Genomic DNA, 19,526 nt, shown 5'->3' with positions numbered 1-19,526 from the left:
GCATTGCCCAGGACACTGATCTAAAAATGGGATTAAAAAAAAATCTCACTGGGAATGTAAATTGAATAAAATGTGTTATGAAAACATACCATATGATTCTGTTTGTGTATTAAAATGGAGAACAGATTAAGGTGGAGAGTAGGAGATAAGGAAGTGGCAGCCTAGGAGGAAAGTAGATTTTATTGGTTATAAAAAGGCAACATGAATGATCCTTGGAAATGTTCTGTGTCTTGCTGTGGTGGAGGTCAGTCTATGCAGATGAACTAAATGTGAGTGTGTGCTACAAAGGAATGCATATAAAACTGCTGAAGCCAGAATAGGTGGAAGGATCATATCAATGTCCGTTTCCTTATTTGGATGTTGTACTATGTTACACAAAGGAAAACTGGGTGGTGAATATATGGGGCCTTTATTATTTCATAAACTGCATGCAAGTATTACAAAATAAATAGGATTAAATCAGGTGAATTTTATGGTAAAAGAATTAAGGTTTCTGGGTGTTAGCATATGGTAGCATAAGCCATTCCCAGCCAGCTTCAGCTCCAGTAGAATCTTAGGCTTGCTGGAATATTAGTCCTATGGATGGTATCTCAGTACAACAAGGCAATCACTGTCTTCTCTCCAGATGGACAACTTTTCCAGATGGAATATGCCCAGGAAGCAGTGAAGAAATAATCCACTGTGGTTGGAATTCAAAGCACCAATATAGATGTGCTTGGAGTAGGGAAAAAAAAAATGTTGCCCATTTTAAAAGAACTGTGAAGAAAATTTGTGCGCTTGATGATCACATCTGCATGGCTTTTGGAGGACTGACTGCTGATGGTAGAGTTGTAATAAACAGAGCCCAGGTTGAGTGCCAGAGCCATAAGCTTACAATTGAGGACCCTGTCACTGTAGAATAATATATAACCCGCTTCATAGCAACTTTAAAGCAGAAATATACTCAGACCAATAGAAAAAAAGGCTTTTAATATCTCTGCCTTAATTGTAGGTTTTGATAATGATGGTATCCTAAGATTATATCAGACAGATCCCTCTGGTACTTACAATGCATAGAAAGTAAATGCAATAGGCCCAAGTGCTAAAACGGTCCCAGAATTTCTAGAAAAGAATCACACAGAAGATGCTATAGGAAATGACAATGAAGTTATCAAATTAGCAATAAGAGTTTTGCTAAAAGTTGTCCAGTCTGGTGGAAAAAACATTGAACTGGCTATAATAAGAAATCAATGTTTAGTGTTAAAGAAATTGAATTACAAGTAACTTAAACAGAAAAGGGAAAGGAAGAAACAGAGAAGAAAAAAAAAATCAAAAAAGAATGCCTAATTCTTAGGATGAGTATTGGGAATTTTTAATGTTTTGCTATACTGCTTGTATGTACATATACTATATATACATACATTTGCATTCTTAATAACTAATTGTGTATGCTATAATGTATGCATTGTCTTTATTTTGAAATGTCAAATGTAAACAAAAATGTTGATGGAATTACTTAGGGAAGAGTTAGAAAAAATAAATTAGTTTGCAGGATTACTTTTAGTACTGGGTATATGGACTACTTTAAAAATGCCAATTTTGTGGTTGTCTTCAGTTTGTTACATAATCAAATGCAGTTTAGACTTTCTTTGAAAACAGACTCCAGTAATTGTTGAAAGCAGTCATAATTCCATGTAAGCCAGGGACTATATATTATAACTTGTTCAATGTGTTGGTTTTCTTCAGATAAACAGATTCAATTAAGAAAAAATGATTTTAAGAAATGAGTAATTTGGGTGAAGTTTTGAATATTCATTCTCAATTAAAATAAGAATTAAATCTCAATACATTTTTTTTTATGCAAGCAATGAGTCCAGCCACAGGGGACACATCATAATTGATCTAAGTTTCAGTGTTTCTCAATGTAAGCAGGACTTGGAGAAAATGGTAGGGTGATTTTGGTTGTCATCATGAGGACATTTTTGGCATTTAATGATTGTTATTAGATTGTCTGTATTTTATAAGACAGAAATTGTACAGCAAAGAAACGGACAAGATCCCCCATTGAACATCTGTTAGATATTCAGGTAGGTAAACACACACATAAGCATGTAAAAACAACAGAATTGTTTATATGAGACTAAAACTTAACTCCATTTACAAATAAAAACTAAACTACTTGTTTGTGATTTTAATAATTTTCCAGAGATAGATACAACCACTCTGGAAAAAGCGAGAAGGTTGTATTTTATTTTCGTCTGGGTTTTTGTTTGTTTTGGTACCAGGGATTGAACCCAGAGGAGCTTAACCACTGAGCCATATCCCCAGCCCTTTCTTATTTATTTATTTATTTATTTTTATTTCTTACATACATGACAATAGTGGAATGCATTAAATCACCCAGCTATTTCTTATTTTTGAGACAGGGTTTTGCTACGTTGATGAAGGTAGCTTTGAACTCATGATCCTCCTACCTCAGCCTCCTTTGCCGCTGGGATTACAGGTGTGTGCCACAGCACCCAGCTTATTTTGTTCTATAACATTACCAAGAGTTATTCACTATTTTAGAAAAATTACATTCACAGCTACAACACTTTCAATATTTGATTAAATACAACATTTTTTATTAGTCTCCATGTAAGCTGGCTATTGATGGTTTGTATGTACATATACTATATATACATACATTATGCATTCTTAATAACTAATTGTGCATGCTATAATGTATGCATTGTCTTTATTTTGAAATATCAAATGTAAATAAAAATGTTGACTATATTCAGTTAAATATTATATTCTGTAAGTCCACATTCATTCATTATAAGTATACATACTCCTTTATGTCATCTAACACAGACATACCCATGCATCTACATGATATATTATTTTCTAATAAATTACTTTCCTTTTCTTCTCCTTTATATTGCATTTAAGGCATTGGTTATTTTATTGTTGTGTGTAGACTATATTACTTGTGAATTTCATGCCAGATAATAAAAGAAACATTACAAAATATTTGTCATAAAGAAGAGGTGTTGGTTTAATAAGGTGGAGATATACCAGTCTAATTTCTGGTCAGTGAGAAATCTGTTTAAGATCTTCAGGAAAAAAAATGTTTTTCTGATAAAAAGAGGGCTTCCGTATCACTTTTTTCCTGCTTTTGGAAGGATGACATTCTGCTATAGTCATCTTGCAACTATGAGATGAGGAACACAGCCTGAGGAACAAAAACCAACTGCATAGGGCCAACATAAGGCATGAACCTAGGTGGTTTTTTTTTTAATATTTTATTTTAGTTGTTGATGTACCTTTATTTTTTATATATTTACACGTGATGCTGAAGATTTGGCACATGCCAGGTTTATGGTGCTTCCCTCAAGGCTCAGTATACTTCTCTATATATAGTTCCCCAAATATCTATCTCAGTACCAATTATGAAACTGCCTATTGTGGACTTCCTTATGTGAGATAATTACAGGTCTGTGTTGTTTAAGACACTGTTAATTACAGGTCTGTGTTGTTTAAGACACTGGGTACTCTCTTGTATGCAGCTAAAAGCACTTGAGACATGGGCAATACAATAAATGGGCAATTACAATCAAGTACAATTAAGTGCTTTAATAAAGAATGCTAGGGAAGCATTTTATCATGTTCCCAGCTCAGGCTGGGTGGTAGTTAGTGAAAATTTCCTATAGGAATAAATGGACTGAGGGTGAACTTCTTAAGAATGAGTAGGGGTTAGTCCAATAGTGCACAGCAGAATGTTCCAAGAGGGAACAGCAAATAAGGTGTTCCAGAGGGGATAGAGATCACTCTGCCTTAAGGTGTTCAGGGTTTAAGGTGTAAGGTGTTCAGGGGCTCAGGGTGTAAGGTATGAACAATAGGCATGACATACCAGATCACAAAAGTCCAAGTTAAGCATGTGACCTTGTATATCCATTTGAATTGAATTCCTATTTTTATAGTCAGTCACTTGGTAGCTGAGTTGGATACGGTAGGTTAGTTTGCAGGATTACCTTTAGTCCCTTCTGAGGTTTAGTCTATCATGAAAATGGAGATTATGAGTACTAATGTGCTACAGTCTTTTGAGGAGAAGATTGTCACAGCTGTCTAGACCTGAGTGGGTAGCAAGGGAAACCTCTAGAAATGTGAATAAATAGAGGAAATTGGGGCTTGGTTGACAGCACGTGGGTCAATGATTAAAGGAAAAGGGTGAAGGTGTCCAGGTTAATGTGCCAGTTTCTGGCCTGGGCAACTGGGTGGATAGCAATGCTATACAAAAGATACAGCAATACAAAAGAAATAATGAATTTTAGGGGGAAATGAGGAGTTCTGTTTTGGAGATTTTGCATCTAGATGCCTGTGGAATGTTGGAAGTACCCAACAGTTGCAAGTACCTCTGGGTTAGGAGATGGGGTTGTTACAGGTAGGCTACGAAGCATCAACATTAATAATTGAAGTGAAAGGGGGGATGAGATAGGCCAGGGAAAATGAAGTGAGAGAAGGAGCAAGGGAGGAGCCCTGAGTTATTTAAGGTCCACTATATTTAATGGATGGGCCAAAGATGGGGCCTGCAAAGAGGACTAAGACGAAGCACCTTTATGGGTAAGAAAAAGAAGAGAAAAAAGCCTGGAGTCACAGAAACTGATGAAAACGCATGTTTCAATGAAGGTAGAGTAAGGATTAAGAAATGAGATTAACAAAGTCAAGTTACTACTGACCTTGAGCAAAAACATTTCTGGCAGTGAAAGCCAGATTGGAGAGGGACAGAGTGGGAGAAGGGCAAGTATAGGCAAGGCTTTCTGGGAAGCTGGCTACCACGGGGAGATAAGGAGATAGGTAGGGTAAAATGCAGGGATTATAAGCGCTGGGATCGACGGGTAGACTAGAAGGATCCACCGCTGCTGGAGTCGGCGGAAAGGAAGAGGTTGACGCTACAGGAACGTAAGGAAAAATTCATTTAATATGAGCGCCTCCTATGTGCCGGATCAGTCCAGCCATCTTCATATTACTGTTTAATGTTAAGTGGTTCTCTTTACGTTGTTTCCCCAGGAGTTCCGATTTCCATTAGCCACTGCCAAAGACACCCCTTAGAAAGCCACAGGCCGCTCGACTTCAGAACCCACAAACGAACCCTCCAGGCCACACTAGGTAACCCCGGCGCAGCTAGAGACGCCTACGTTACTGCCTACCAGAGCTCCGCCCCCACTCGCGAGAACAGCAGCGACGGCGCAAGAAGTCTCCTACGGGCTAAGCTCCAGCCTTTCTCTTTGTTTCCAGGCTGAAGATCTCGCGGGAGTAAGGCGGAAAATCCCGCGAGCGCAGACCCGGGGCCAGCTCTGCGGCTCTCGCGGTGTTTGCGCGAGACTGCTTCCTTCCTTCCTCCCTTGCCAGTCCGCCTGTCTTCCTCCCCCTCTTCCCGGCCCGGCCTCCCCCTCCTTCCCCCGCCGGCCCCCTCCCCGCAGGGATAATATGGTCTCCGGCGATGGACGCCCCAAGTTCAGGTCAGTTTCGGGCCGCCGACTTGGGTCTAGCTGCTGGAGACGCGCGCTGCCCGGGCGCCGTGTTCCTTGATTCTTTTGCCTAGAGTCGCCCGGCCGGCGCCCGGAGCCCTCAGGGCTCTCAGTTCGTGCTCCCCTCGGGGCCTGTCTGCTGGGCCGCACTCTGCGCGGAGGCCGCGGAAGGCAGGCCTCCCCGCCCCCACTCTCCTAGCGGGTTTTCAGTCGGGCCATAGGCCTGGCCTCCGGCTGTGACCCGCACCTACCTCATCCCGGTGGTCGCCGCTTTGTGCCTGCGGCCTCCTAGCCCTAGTTAGTGACACTAGGTGCAGGGAGAGAGAGGCCCACCATCTTTCCCTACCCGCCCCCCACTTGTGAGAAATGGGGATGGGGGTCCTTGTCTCCTTGTTTGGGTCCACCTATCTTGTTGTCTAGTCCACTGCCCAGCCTCAAGCTCTTTCCTCTTGTCTCTGGAAGCAGAATGAGGGGCAGTCAAGGCTGAACCGTAGTCAGCCTGTCTTCTGATCATTGATTGCAGCTATGAGTCTCCTCCCACGTCCACCTCCCTCTACAAAAAGAGGAAAACATGAGCCATTCTGAAAGTGGGCTGTGCTTATCTCTCTTCATTTTGGACGGTGGCCCTATCTGTGTTGAGGGTCCTACCCACCCACTGCAGTGTCTTCATAAAAATATCTAAAGGTTCTTTTCAACCTCAAGGCTGCCTCCCTGCCACTTCCCTGGAGAACATTTGGACCTGGGGCATATACCAGTGAGGTTTATAGGTCTTTGACCATGAGGTTCAGCTTAAATTGCAGCCAAACCAGAAGGACCGTTAGGGAGAATATGCTAGTTTACCTCAGTGTTTTGTTGTTCAGTTTTATTTTAGTCTTTAAGACCTAGAATGTCTTATGAGAAGTTTTTTGTTGTTGTTTTGGTTTTGTCTGTTGTTGAATGTGCAATAAAAAATCTTTAAGTTTTTTAAAAATAATTCTAACAGTTGTGTTCTCAAATTGTTCTATCTTGAATTTACACAATTTTTAGGACATGTCTTTCTAAAACGTGCCTATAAACCGGGTAAGTCATTCTTATTCTTTCCAGGCATTCTCAAACACATTTTAGGAGTGAATTATCTTACCAGATTTTGCTTGAAAAAGAGTCATGGTTTAAAATTATACTGTCCAGTATTGTGGACATTAGCCATGTGTGACTTAAAAGTTAAAAATTCCATTTTCTCAGCTTCTGTAGCCACATTTCAAGTGAGCGGTAGCCACCTGTGGCCAATAACTGCCTTATTGAACAATGCAGAAGATTCTGTTGGGCAAAACTAATATCCAGGTAATTTTACTTTGTAGCTATGTTTAATGAAAGTTTTTTTATCTCCCCCAGGATATGCCTTTGAGTACCTTATTGAAACATTAAATGACAATTCAAGTAAGAAGTTCTTCAATGTACCTAAACTTGGAGGCACCAAGTATGGTAATGTTGATTTACATTTTTTATGGTTTATTTAATTTCTAATAATTAAAATGCATTTGTCAAGCTGAGCTGAAGAAATTTTAAATTTATTTCCACCATGTTGAAACAGGTATACCTACACATATTTATACCTTTTAAAAATTCCTCTTGGAACAACTTTTGTTTGACGGTGATATAAGCTTATACCTTATTTTCTTGTTTAAAAAAGTGATAGAATTTTTCTCTAAGGAACTTTTTTTTTTTTTTATACTTAGTAAACCTATTAATGTTCTGTAGTGATTAAATATATATTTTACTTTCTCAAGTGAACAGCGCCTCCATAAATAGAATAACTATTCTTTATGCCATCCTTTCAATAGGAATCATCAACTGAACCCACGAATTTGAGTTGTTCTCCAGTATGGAAATAGTTTTGTTCTGACCTGTACATCAACACTTGGTAGACATATACATGCTCTTTATCAGGGGTCAAACCTTTCACTGGCATCTCAGAAGAATGAACTTGGCTTTTCTCTCAGTGGGTGGAAGTCTTGAGTTTATTGACTTTCAGCCAAGCCAGTGAAGGGAAAACCCATTGAAAGAGTGATTATTATTTGTGAAAAAAAAAATATATTTATTTTTATTTTTTTGGTACCAGGGATTGAACTTTGAACTCAGGGGTGCTTAACCACTGAGCCACATCTCTAGCCCTTTTTAAAATTTTATTTTGAGACAGAGTCTCACAAAGTTGCTTAGTGCCTCACTAAGTTGCTGAGGCTGGCCTTGAACTTGAAATCCTCTGTCCTGCCCTGGCATCCCAAGTTGCTGGAATTAATAGGCATGTGCTACTGTATCCTTATTTTTGAACTTTTCAGTGAAATATGCATGCGACGATGAATGTCAAACCTATCACAGTCAGTTTTGGAGTGAGATTTTCTTTAATCTTGTTTATTCCCCTCTTGGTTTTTTTTTTTTTTTGGGGGGGGGGTGGCGTGCTGGGGATTAAACCCAGGGCTTTGTGCATGTGAGGCAAGCACTCTACCGACTGAGCTGTATCCCTAGCCCATCCCCTCTTGTTTAATAAGGAGAATTGTTCTTGTGTTTTTCCTGTAGATTTTGATAAACTTAAATATTCTAGACTTCCATGTGCAGTACTTTTTTGTGCATTATGAGAAGGTTTAGATATTTTAGCATATCTTAGAAAATCCCTATTTTAGAATTAGATTGCCTTTTAAAAATAAATAGTTCACCCAAATGAAAGCAATTACTTTATATATGTAGTTGCAGTAGCTTATATTGATATGTTAAGAGAGGTTGGTTGTTTTCTTAGTACCTTGTGTCTTTCATTTACATGTATTTTTTTCCTTCACTGATGAAGAGTTTGCATTAGTTTAGTTTGTTTTTTTGTAGTACCAGGGATTGAACATGAGCACTTTACCACTGACTCCAGTATTTTTTATTTTTTATTTTTTATTTTGAGTCAGGGTATCCCTAAGTTACTGAGGTTGGCCTTGAAATTGTGACCCTCCTGCCTCAGCCTTCTGAGTTGCTGGAATTACAGGTGTGCACCAGAGCATCTAGCCTACATCAATTTTGAAAAACCCTAATTATTTTACATGGGAAAGGTCTTTTATCTTCTTCTCAAAAATATCTAGTGATTCTTGTCTGGAAATTTTTTTAATCCAAATTTTACAGCATAATAGAATATGTATAAAAGTGCCTTTAAAATTGAGTAGGAATAGTTTCTGTGGCTGGTTTGTGGAAATGTGCCCACTTGAAGACAGCCTTTATTTCTCAAATGTGGGGAATAAAAAACAATAGTAAAATGCACTGAAAGGGATTGATTAGTAAGATAAACATTAAATAGTCTCTCGTGGGAAATGTTCTCTCATGGGCATCTGTATATAATTGTACATGAGCCATCTATATATAATGTAATCCCAGAGTTACCAGAGTTTTTATTATAACCATGATAAATATAATATAAATGCTTCTGAAGCAAACTTGGTTTTTATTTCTGTGAAATCAATACCCAGTTTTTTTTTGTAGAGTAGTTGTTAGCAGAGGTTTATTAATAGTTACTTAAGTGATTTCTTAATCATTACTTAGAGGAAATAAAATTTGAAAGAAGAATTGACTTTGGGGGGAAAAAAAAAACAGTTTCTTGGGTGAGAAGTCTTTTGCTTAGCATCAGCACAAAAAATCCTTATTGCTTGTTTAGAGGGACCAGATTGGTTTCACAGACATGTGCTTATAATAGGAAGATATTGCTTTGGTAGTCACCAAGATTCAGGGTCACCGTATTCTCTGCCCTTTTTCACCTTCTGATGTCTGCCAAATTGAGAATCAGAGCTATAATGAGTAACCTAGTAAAGGGTATGTTTTCTGTCCTTCATATTTGTTGAGGAAGAAAGATAGTTGAGAACCACTGTTCTAAGTTCCATGTAGGAATGCCCACAGCTTCACAGAAATGAAAACCTGCTGTGCAAGTGACATTAACAAATAGGAGTTTGTGCCAGGTGTGGTGGCGCATGTCTGTAATCCCAGCAACTTGGGAGGCTGAGGTGGGAGGATTCCAAGCCAGTTTGTCTTAAGTGGTAAAGTGCCCCTGGGTTCAATTGCTGGGGGAGGGGGGCGGGAGAAAGCCAAAAAAAAACCAAATAGGAGTTTTCTTGACATACCAGAAGTCTGGAGATGGGCAGATTGGACTGTGTAGCATGTTCCCTGCAAGGATCTAGGGTTCTACTTTTCATTTTCCTGTCATTTTTTGGTTACAGAATAGCTGTTGCACCTCCAGACATTATGTTCATATTCCAGGCACCTGGAATGGCAAAATAGAAAGGAAATCCCTCCTCAGGGGCTTTTAACTGTTTCATCAAAATGTCAGTGACCACTCTTAGCTTCAAGAAAGCTGACTTAGAGTGGGGGATGTACCTCAGTGGTAGAGAATACTTGCCTAGCATGTGCAAGGCCCTGGGTTTAATCCCCAGTATTGCCAAATATATATGTGTACACACAGTGAGTGGTAGAGTGTTTTAGCTTATACTTTTATGATTCAAAAAGGGAGAAGTGGTCAAGAATGAGTGGTAAGTGAGGTATTATTTGCCTCACTAACGTAATACCTTTTCTTATCCCCAACCCCCACCCCCAGAACTGGGGATTGGATCCAGGGATGCTCTGCTACTGAGCTATACTCGAAGCCTCTTTTAGTTTTGAGACAGGGTCTCTTGCTAAGTTGATTAGGCTGGCCTTGAACTTACCATCATCCTTCCTCAGCCCTCAGCCTCCCAAATAGCTGGAATTATAGGTAAGCACCACCTGACTGCCCTTTTTTTTTTTTTCTTTTTTAAATTAATTTCTTTAAAAATATTTTTTTTCGTTGTCAGTGGACCTTTATTTCATTTATTTATATGTGGTGCTGAGAATTGAACTCAATGCCTCACACATACTAGGCAAGTGCTCTACCATTTGTGCTATCAATTGCCCTTTCTTAATCTGTCTTTAGACAGAATACAACACAAGTCATTTGATTTCTGCTTTTTGTGCTGCCATTTTATTCTTTTGCCTCCCAGATTTATATTTAAGGTATGGAAGGGGACACATCATAGACATTGATTACATTTTAATCTTGTGTGATTTCCCTCATGGGGAAGTGCCTTTTTTATGCTCTTGGAGCTGCCTATTTGGCACTCTAGTGCATAACTAGAAGTGTAGGGATTTTTGAATGACTCTTAGGTAGACCCCTGAATTTGACAGTGTTCCTATTTTCAAGGCAGGGAGCAATCCCTGTTGTCTAGAATAGTCTGCTTTTTGAAGGAACTGAGAATGGAATTGCTATTGAACAAAGGCATGATGAAGGATAGTCAACCATAGAGAATTAGAATGAATGCATTATGGGAAAATGAGTGAATATTTTAGGGGGAAGACATTGAAGAGATTGGCTAGAATAAAATGTTAATTTTAGAGAGTGACTGTTACTGGGTAGTAAGACTTTTAGCTGGTATAAAGCCCCAGGTCCTCTCTTTCATAATCTCAGGTCATCTCATTTAACCCTTTCTTTTTTTCCTTCCTGGCTGCTTGCTTTCTTAATCACAACACCCCTCAGTCCTAAAATAGAGTCAGGACTTGGCATCCATATCATACCCTGTAATCTTTGAAAATCTGCATTTAATATTTTCGAGTTTTTATTGTTTATAAGAGTCGCAAAAAGAAGTGAACATTACAGACCGAATGGAAAGTGTGTATACAAATATATTTAAGCGCTACTTTTAATGAAAATACAGTATATATTGTAACTTTTTTTTTTTAAAGCCTAACATCACAAACATCTTTCCAGGTTATTGAAAACAACTATCCCATCCTTTCTCTATTTGGTTTCTGAGTCAGGGAGCATGGTTCAGGTAGAAGAGGATATCTGTACTTCTCTATAGCTTCTAATGGCTGCATAATCTTGCCAGTATGAATACATCATGATTAGGTTAACAGAATTGTGAAGGTTGAGATTGTTACCAACTTTTCTCTATTTATAAATAAGACTAATATGTGTCTGTGTTGATATGTGTGTGTGTGTGAGTGTGCGTGCACGCACATATAAATAATAGTGTGATGTACGTGCACATATCCTCATCCCCTAATATTTTTATTTTTGGGGGCAAGTTTATTATTATATAGAAGATATAGGATTGTTAGTTAGAAGTGTGCTCTTCCTTCCATCCCCCATCACACTTTTATTTTTTACCTTTACAATACTTTCTATTCCAGTCTTTACCCTGAACTATAAGAAGCAAACACTCAAGTAAAAAACGATGCTGCAGTTTCCAGACATCCAAAGACAACAAAAGAAAACAGGCTTCTTCGGGATCAGAATTTCTGAGCCAGAGGCTATTGTTCTGTTTGTCACTTGAAGGCTATCTAGTGTCTTTATCCCTGTGTCTTTTTTACTTCTACCCTAATCTTCTGTCTTCATAGCTCATTTTACTTACTTTGATATTAATTCCCAGTATGACCACTCCTGACCATTCATTCTTCGTTATGACTAGTTTATCAACAAGTTAAGAATGTACCTGTAGGTGTCATTTTTGCCTGTTGTTTTAACCTATATTGATTAGATTTGGTTGATTTCTGTTGTGGTCCAACGCTAGTTGAAAGGGACACAAGTCCTGTTTTCTGATCTTTTCTGTTGGGCTCTGGAAAGGGCTGTGGGTTGGTTAAGCAATGAAACAATTTAATTATAATGTGTTTACAATACCATGTACAACCATACACTCACCAATAGCATATTTTGCCCAAGAGTCTGTCTGCTTTTTGATTGTGAAGAAGAGATACCCACTAACTCAAGTGAAGAATGATTGTGATGATACAGACCTCCCAGGCCAATGAAAGTGGCTATCTTAAGAAAGGACCAGAATTGAGTTAACTCTTTATTTTTTCTCTCAGGGACTTTAGATTTCTGCCCTCTGCCAAGGCTCCAAATGAGTTTCTCATTGGACCTTAGCTCTTAACATCTTTCTGATTCAGTCTGTCCTCATCACAAATCATGAGAGATGAATGTAGTTGTCTAGTGTATGACGTTTCATACGAGGCTTTGGTTATTGACCTGCTGTGGTATTGGCTTTTACTTCAGTGGTAGCCAAGGAGACAGATGACAGGACACTGAGGACTGTCCCTTTCACAATAGCAGTTTGAAAAGGCATTAGGATGTATATCTGTTGTGTTATTTAGTGATGCTGGTTTATATGTCATCAGTAATGAATGAGAAAAGAATGTGTTTCTGCACCTTCATCAATAAAGTGAGATTACTTTTCTTGTTTTATAAGCCTTAGTAAGCAAAAACTCTTAAGCATGAAATCTGTTTTTCTACTACCTTCTTAAACTATCACTGGTAATATATTAAACACACAGAGACACCAGTTTCAGAGCTTATTGGAAGTCAATCCATCTGGCCCAGTTCAACTTAGAAACAGTACCTTGATTCTAGTTAGACAAAGGAGTGAGTTAACACTGCTGCCAAGGTCTGGTGGGACTACAAGACTTTCTAACAGTTTTCTCATCTTTTCTTCTGGACCTTGACCTTGAATAAGGTTTTCTAGGTTTATCCTGTGCTATTCCATCTAGTTCTTGTCCTAGCCACCAGCCTTTCTCAGTCTGAACTCTAAAAGATACTACTATTTCTTGAAGGCCTTTGGCAGGTGCAGAGCATGACTCCAGTCTTTTTGAGTGTTTCCAACTTCCTCCAAAAGCCTACTTCCTAGCCCTTGCTGCTTTTATTGTGTGCTATTGGTGAATTGAACCCAGGGCCTCATGCATTCTAGGCGTGCACCCTACTTCTGAACTACATCCCCAGCCCTGTTTTGTATTTGATTTAGAGACAGAGTCCTCACTGAGTTGCTTAGCCATTTGCTGAGGCTGGCTTTGAACTCATGATCCTCCTGCCTCAGCCTCCTGAGCTGCTGGGATTACAGGTGTGTGGCACTGCACTTGGCTCAGTTTTTAATAGCCTATATTTTCCGTGAGTGATTTCTTCTAAGTGAGGAAACCTTTTGATTTCAAGACCAACACTTTTCCCCTCAATACCATTCTGTTTCCCAGCTTAGTAGCAGTAATAAAACTGCTAGAATTTAATGAGTATTTACTGTATCCAGTTCTGTCAGTTCTCTTATCCACATGGCCAAGGTCTCAGTTTGAACTCTAAAAGATAACACTATTTCTTGAAGGCTTTTGCCACCATATGGTGGCAGAGAAACATGAATAAAAACCTGTGATTTCAAAGCCTATGCTTGTAAAAACCTGTTATACTGGTGATTGCAAACTCATGTTTATAGGAAACAGAGGCAGCATAAACAAGTGAAATGGCCCTGCTGGGAATTGTGGCTAACAGGAGAGCACATACCTTCTAAAAAAAGGGATGCTACTGAGTTTCAGTGGAAGTTTGAGATCACCATTGTACAATTTTCCAATTTTTAAATTAAGCCAGAAGTTTGGATTTTTATGTAAAAGCAAAAAATGTCTTTTAAATATTGGCATTTTAGATTTTAAAATGTTAAAGCTATGCAAACGAAATGTTCAGCCAATATTTTGTGACCTCTGTTCTGTGATTTTTAATTTTTTTTGTAGTTGTAGATGGACAGAATGCCTTTATTTTATTTGTGATGTGTTACTAAGGGTCAGACCTACTGCCTCACATATGCCGGGCAAGCACTTTGCTTACTGAGCCACAACCCCAAACCCATGTATTGCTTACTCTTGATAGTAGCCATTTATCCTTAAAGAGTGGGGCCTATGATCTTAGGAGCCCCTCTGTATGTCCTTCATCAACTGCCTCCCATATGAAATAGCAGACCTCGGGGCTGGAGTTGTAGCTCAGAGGTAGAGCATTTGCCTCGTATGTGTGAGGCACTGGGTTCAATTCCCAGCACCACATATAAATAAGCAAATAAATAAAGGTCCATTGATAACTAAAAAATATTTTTTAAAAATAGCAGATTTCAACATTTTATTTTTCAGAGCCTGAATCACCTGTTGAATCTTCCACTAAATTATTGTTCAAGGGAGCTGGGGTTGTGGCTCAGCAGTAGAGTGCTCACCTAGCATGTGCGAGGCCCTGGGTTCAATCCTCAGCACCACATTAAAATAAAGATATTGGGTCCAACTACAATTAAAAATAAATATTTTAAAAAATTATTGTTCACAAGGATAACTGTTATCATCAGCTCATTTCAGAAGAGTGATAACACAAATTATCATACTTTCCCAATTTAAGTTACCAGCATCTTGGTTCCCACATGGCTTGAGATAGAGTCTCATTAAGTTGCCTAGGCCACCCTCAAAATTATGATATGCTTACCTCAGTCTCCCAAATCAATGTTGTTTTTTTGTTGTTGTTGTTAGAGATGGACAGAATGCCTTTATTTTACTTGTGTGTGGCAAGTTTGAGGGTGTAAAGGTAACCTATTGAACTTAGAAGAAAAGATATATTGGGGATTTCAACTATGGTAGTGGTGGTAGAAGTAGATAAATTAAAAAGATGGTGAGAGATGTCAAGGATAATGCCTGTCTTGGCGTTAGCTTCTGGATGGATGGTGGTGCTATTTACTGAGTTAAAAAGCACAAGAGGAGGTGCTAATAAGGGGCAGGGAAAGAGGGAAATCACTGAGTTTAGCTTAGATACTAGTGAATTTGGTAATATATCAATAGATAATCAGGAGGCAATTAGATAGGTGGTTTTGGAGCTCAGAAGACTGACCTAAACTGCAGAAAAGTATTTTTGAATTATTGGTGGACAGATAGATATATTTGAAGCCATAGAAGTAGTATCCTTAGGGAAGACAGCATAGAGTGAGAATTGAGTCTAGATGTGAACTCTAAGGAGCTTCTACATTTAAATATCAGGTGGAACCCAAAATAGAGCTTCCACAAAGTGTGAGAAACTGAAAAGGTTCTAACATTTTATCTTCCTTGGAAGTTAACAGGTTAGCCTGACAGTTTCATTGATGTTGGCAGAAGGCATGCAACTCCTGCATCAAAAGACATGTATGGTTTATTACTCATACAGAGCAACATTCTTAGTGTCTTCATTCATGTTGGTTTCTTAAGCTCCGTTTTCTTCAGGGTGATTTTTTTTTCCCCCCAAGCCAAACTGTATCCAGCTTTATTAAAGATACTTTTCATAAACAATCATGGTATTTCAGGCAGGACATGGGCAGACAATCGTTAACAGTATACAATAACTTTCAAGCTCCCTTCTTGAATGGACTACCAAAATCAGAAAGCCACTATAAAACCCAATGAAGTCTTCATTTGATGCTCTGAATAGGGAAAGTTTAGAGTGAGGGTTGACATTTCACATTTAGCATGTTGTTTAATAACTTTTCACAAACTGACCCTGACTTTCAGGAAATGAAAGGAAAATGGCAAAAATTATTAATCTGAAGATCCACAATCTAGAAAAGAAACTGCTGCTCTTCTGAGGGACACTATTCTCAATGACATCACTGGAAAGTCCAGATTGCCCCCCCCCCCCACACCAATCATTGGGAATCAGGTTCCAATAGGTCTGAGTTTAGGGGAATTAAGTCTATGCCGATGGCAGAGAGGGACAGGAGGACATACAGATGAGTTTGAGTTTTTCGATAGCACAAGGCATTTGTGCCAAGGTGGCTATGTGTGCCAACATCAGGGAATCCCTTCCTCTTGGGAACAAAGAGGAAGTCTCTCAAAACTAGAAGGGAAAGGTGTCTTCCCCCACAGCAATCCAGCTTTGGAGACATTCTACTAGTGACATATGCTCAAAACAACAATGAAGTGTTCTGTGTGCTAACAATATAGCTTAAAAAATAAAAAAAGTAAAAATTCTGCATTTTTATAAAACTTGATAAAAAAATAGTATTTCAAACTGTACAGTCACCAGAAGTACACAGTTATCAAAAATGCACACACTTTACTTGGCATCTCCAGCACCTTCAGCTTTCTGTGCCTGGTCTGTTTTGGCATCTCCGTTTTCTGCAGGGTTATTCCCATCCTTGCCATTGTGAGTTTTTCCCTTTTTCCCTTTGGGTACCTTCTCTCTCTTCTTTGCAGGGGCCTTTTTAGGCTTGGGCTCTGGCTTTGGAGGAGCAGGTTTGGCAGACAACCTTGCAGATCTTCTCTGTGGTTCGTCTTTCACCTTGGCTTTATCTCCTTTAGCATCCCCTTCAACCTTTCTCTTGGGCATGGTGGCACCACGGCGGGACGCAGGCGCTGGACACGGGGATGCAGCGGCTTTGGTTGGTCCGGGGGTCATTCTTGCCTCTTCTTCTTCACACTGCTCCCAGGGTGATGTTGAAGACAGCCAGGCAACACCTGTACATGCAGTGGTTACAGAAAAGGAACTGTGACTTAGGGAACTCAAATATTTTATAATGGACAGTAATCTTATCTGCCCTTTGCTGCAGAGGGAGACATTATCTTCTGAAGTTAATCAGTGCAGAAAACTTTGAGAATACAGTCTGAAACAAAGGCAGTTATTGCCTCTATTTGCAAGTCAGGCAGAAATGTAAGATGAGACATGTAAAAATTGTCTTCAAAGAAGGGTGTTGTAGAAGCCAGTAGAAAAAGTCCACTTTAAGGAGGAAATTGTTAGCCTTGTTGAATATTGTGGAAAGGATATTAGGACTCTACTGAGACCCTCCTTTGTTGGTGTTTTAAGGATGTAAATCAGATTGATGTGGGCTGAGGAATTAATGGAAGGTAGAACAGTACACTTGGGAATATGGATAATTCTTTCAAAAAACTTGGTTCAAAATTTGAAGATGGCATTTCTGGAATCTTTTTGTTAAACTAGGGCTACAGACTATAAATTTTGATGGGAAGAATCCAGTTAAACAGTAAATGGCAAAAAGAGAAGGTGATGATTGACGACTGTGGTCTTAAAATGGTCAGTGGGAATGGGATGCAGAGCTTCTAGAGAGAAGTTGGCATTTAATAGGAGGATTTCTGTAGCTCTCTTCTTAAGTGGGGAAAGGGTAAATCCACAGACAGCAAGATTTGTGGGTATATAGGAGGAAGCCCAAGTAGGAACTATTGGTTTCTGTTAATCTACGAGATAGGAAGTACTCTAGTTCCTATAGAAGGTAAGTAGAGACTGTTTTAAGGAGAGTGAATGAAGATAGGAAATAATTGTTGTGGAGTGTTGGAAAATAAGTAGATCAGAAAAAATAGGATTCTGGGTGAATAGTGAGGACTCAACTCAGGTTATAGTTATGCATTTTTTTAGAGTTTCCCCATCCCCCTTTCTCCTCCTTTACATGGTACTACTATATTGAATTGCCATTTCATAACTCTCTAGAATGGGTATTATATAAAAGATAGTAACAAATGTTGGAGAGGATATGAAAAAATGTAAACTCTCATACTACATTGCTGGTGGAAATATAAAATGGTGCTTCCACTTTTGAAAACAATTTAGCAGTTTCTTAAAAATGTAAGGGATGGCTCAGTGGTCAAGCACTTGTCTAGCCTGGTTAAGACCCTGAGTTTGGCTCCCAGCACCATTAAAAAGGAAAACAAACAAAAATGTTACATATAAATTTGCCATATAACTCAGCAATGTCATTCTAAGGTATTTATTCAAGAGAAGGGAAACACCAATCCACACAAATTTGCAAGCTAATGGTTTTAGCAGCATTATTCCTAATAACTGAAAATTGGAAACACCTAAATATTCTTTTTAGTAGGTGCATGGATATGCAGAATTGGTATGTGATGGAATACTTTCATAACGAAGAGAAATTAATTATAGTCATGCAACAGTATGAATGAACCTTAAAAGCACACTCAATGAGAAAAGCCAGATACAGGAGTCCTTATTGTATGATTCCATTTATATGAAATGTCCAAAAAGGCAGATGGAGCAGATTAGTGGTTCCTGGGATTGGAGAGGAGAGGACGAGGATTACCAGTAAATGGGTATAAGGGAACTGCTGGCTTGATGAAAATGCTTTAAAACTGATTCATGATGCTGGTTGCACAACTTGGCAAATTTACTAAAAACCATTAAATTGTAAACTTGGAAAGGGTGAATTACAAGATGATAGTATTTCAATACAAGATACTAATTACCTCAATAAAGGTATTGTTTTCCTCCCCCCCCCATGCTAAAGCGTGCTCTATTACTGAGCTCCATCTCCCCCCCACACCTTTTTTTTTTTTTTTTTTTTTAATAATTTTTAAATTTTGAGACAGGGTCTCCTTGAGTTGCCAAGGCTGGCCTCTAACTTGGGATCCTGTCTCAGCTTTCTGCGTTGCTGAGATTACAGGCATGCACTATACCACCTGGCTTAGTAAAGTCTTTTCTTTCTTTTTTTTTTTTTTTGTTTTGTTTTAAAGTAGAGCAGAACAAGATTATTTATTACTATTATTTGCTATGTGGTAGTGGTGGTAGTGCTTTTTTTATTTATTATTTTTTATTGGTTATTCAAAACATTACAAACATTGCAAAATCACATCGGTTACACATCCACATTTTTACATAATGCCATAATAGTAACTGTTGTATTCTGCTACCTTTCTTATCCTCTAGTATCCCCCCTCCCCTCCCCTCCCATCTTCTCTCTCTACCCCATCTACTGTAATTCATTTCTCTCCTTATTTTTTCCCTTCCCCCTCAAATTCTCTTATATGTAATTTTGTATATCAATGAGGGTCTCCTTCCATTTCCATGCAATTTCCCTTTTCTCTCCCTTTCCCTCCCACCTTATGACTCTAATGTTAATCTTTTCCTCCTGCTCTTTCTCCCTGCTCTGTTCTTGGTTGCTCTCATTATATCAAAGAAGACATTTGGCATTTGTTTTTTAGGTATTGGCTAGCTTCACTTAGCATAATCTGCTCTAATGCCATCCATTTCCCTGCAAATTCCATGATTTTGTCATTTTTTAGTACTTCGTAGTACTCCATTGTGTATAAATGCCACACTTTTTTTTATCCATTCATCTATTGAGGGGCATCGGGCTCTTTTAAGGTCTTCAGGGAATAGTCCGAGAAGGGCAATAGCTGGGTCAAATGGTGGTTCCATTCCCAGCTTTCCCAGGAATCTCCATACTGCTTTCCATATTGGCCGCA

The 19,526-nt window shown here is 38.8% G+C and overlaps 1 protein-coding gene and 2 pseudogenes across 2 annotated transcripts in view; 2 read left to right on the top strand and 1 right to left on the bottom strand.

The window, feature by feature from the left end:
* Positions 1-582: 582 nt before the first annotated feature.
* Positions 583-5,264, top strand: LOC143394794 (proteasome subunit alpha type-7-like pseudogene; annotated as a pseudogene).
* Positions 5,265-5,368: 104 nt separating this feature from the next.
* Ireb2 (iron responsive element binding protein 2) overlaps positions 5,369-19,526 on the top strand; it is a 52,061-nt gene continuing 37,903 nt past the window's right edge. For both annotated transcript variants that reach the window (XM_076851207.1, XM_076851208.1), the window contains exons 1-2: positions 5,369-5,483; positions 6,864-6,953. In XM_076851207.1, coding sequence (XP_076707322.1) covers positions 5,465-5,483; positions 6,864-6,953 — 109 coding nt within the window. In that variant the 5' untranslated portion in view covers positions 5,369-5,464. The remainder of the gene's footprint in view (positions 5,484-6,863; positions 6,954-19,526) is intronic.
* On the bottom strand, positions 16,369-16,641 carry LOC143394166 (non-histone chromosomal protein HMG-17 pseudogene; annotated as a pseudogene).

The sequence above is a fragment of the Callospermophilus lateralis genome, chromosome 3, assembly GCF_048772815.1.
Source record: "Callospermophilus lateralis isolate mCalLat2 chromosome 3, mCalLat2.hap1, whole genome shotgun sequence".
Taxonomy (NCBI): domain Eukaryota; kingdom Metazoa; phylum Chordata; class Mammalia; order Rodentia; family Sciuridae; genus Callospermophilus; species Callospermophilus lateralis.
Note: the sequence above shows the minus strand (reverse complement) of the source record. Positions and strands in the feature narration are given on the sequence as shown.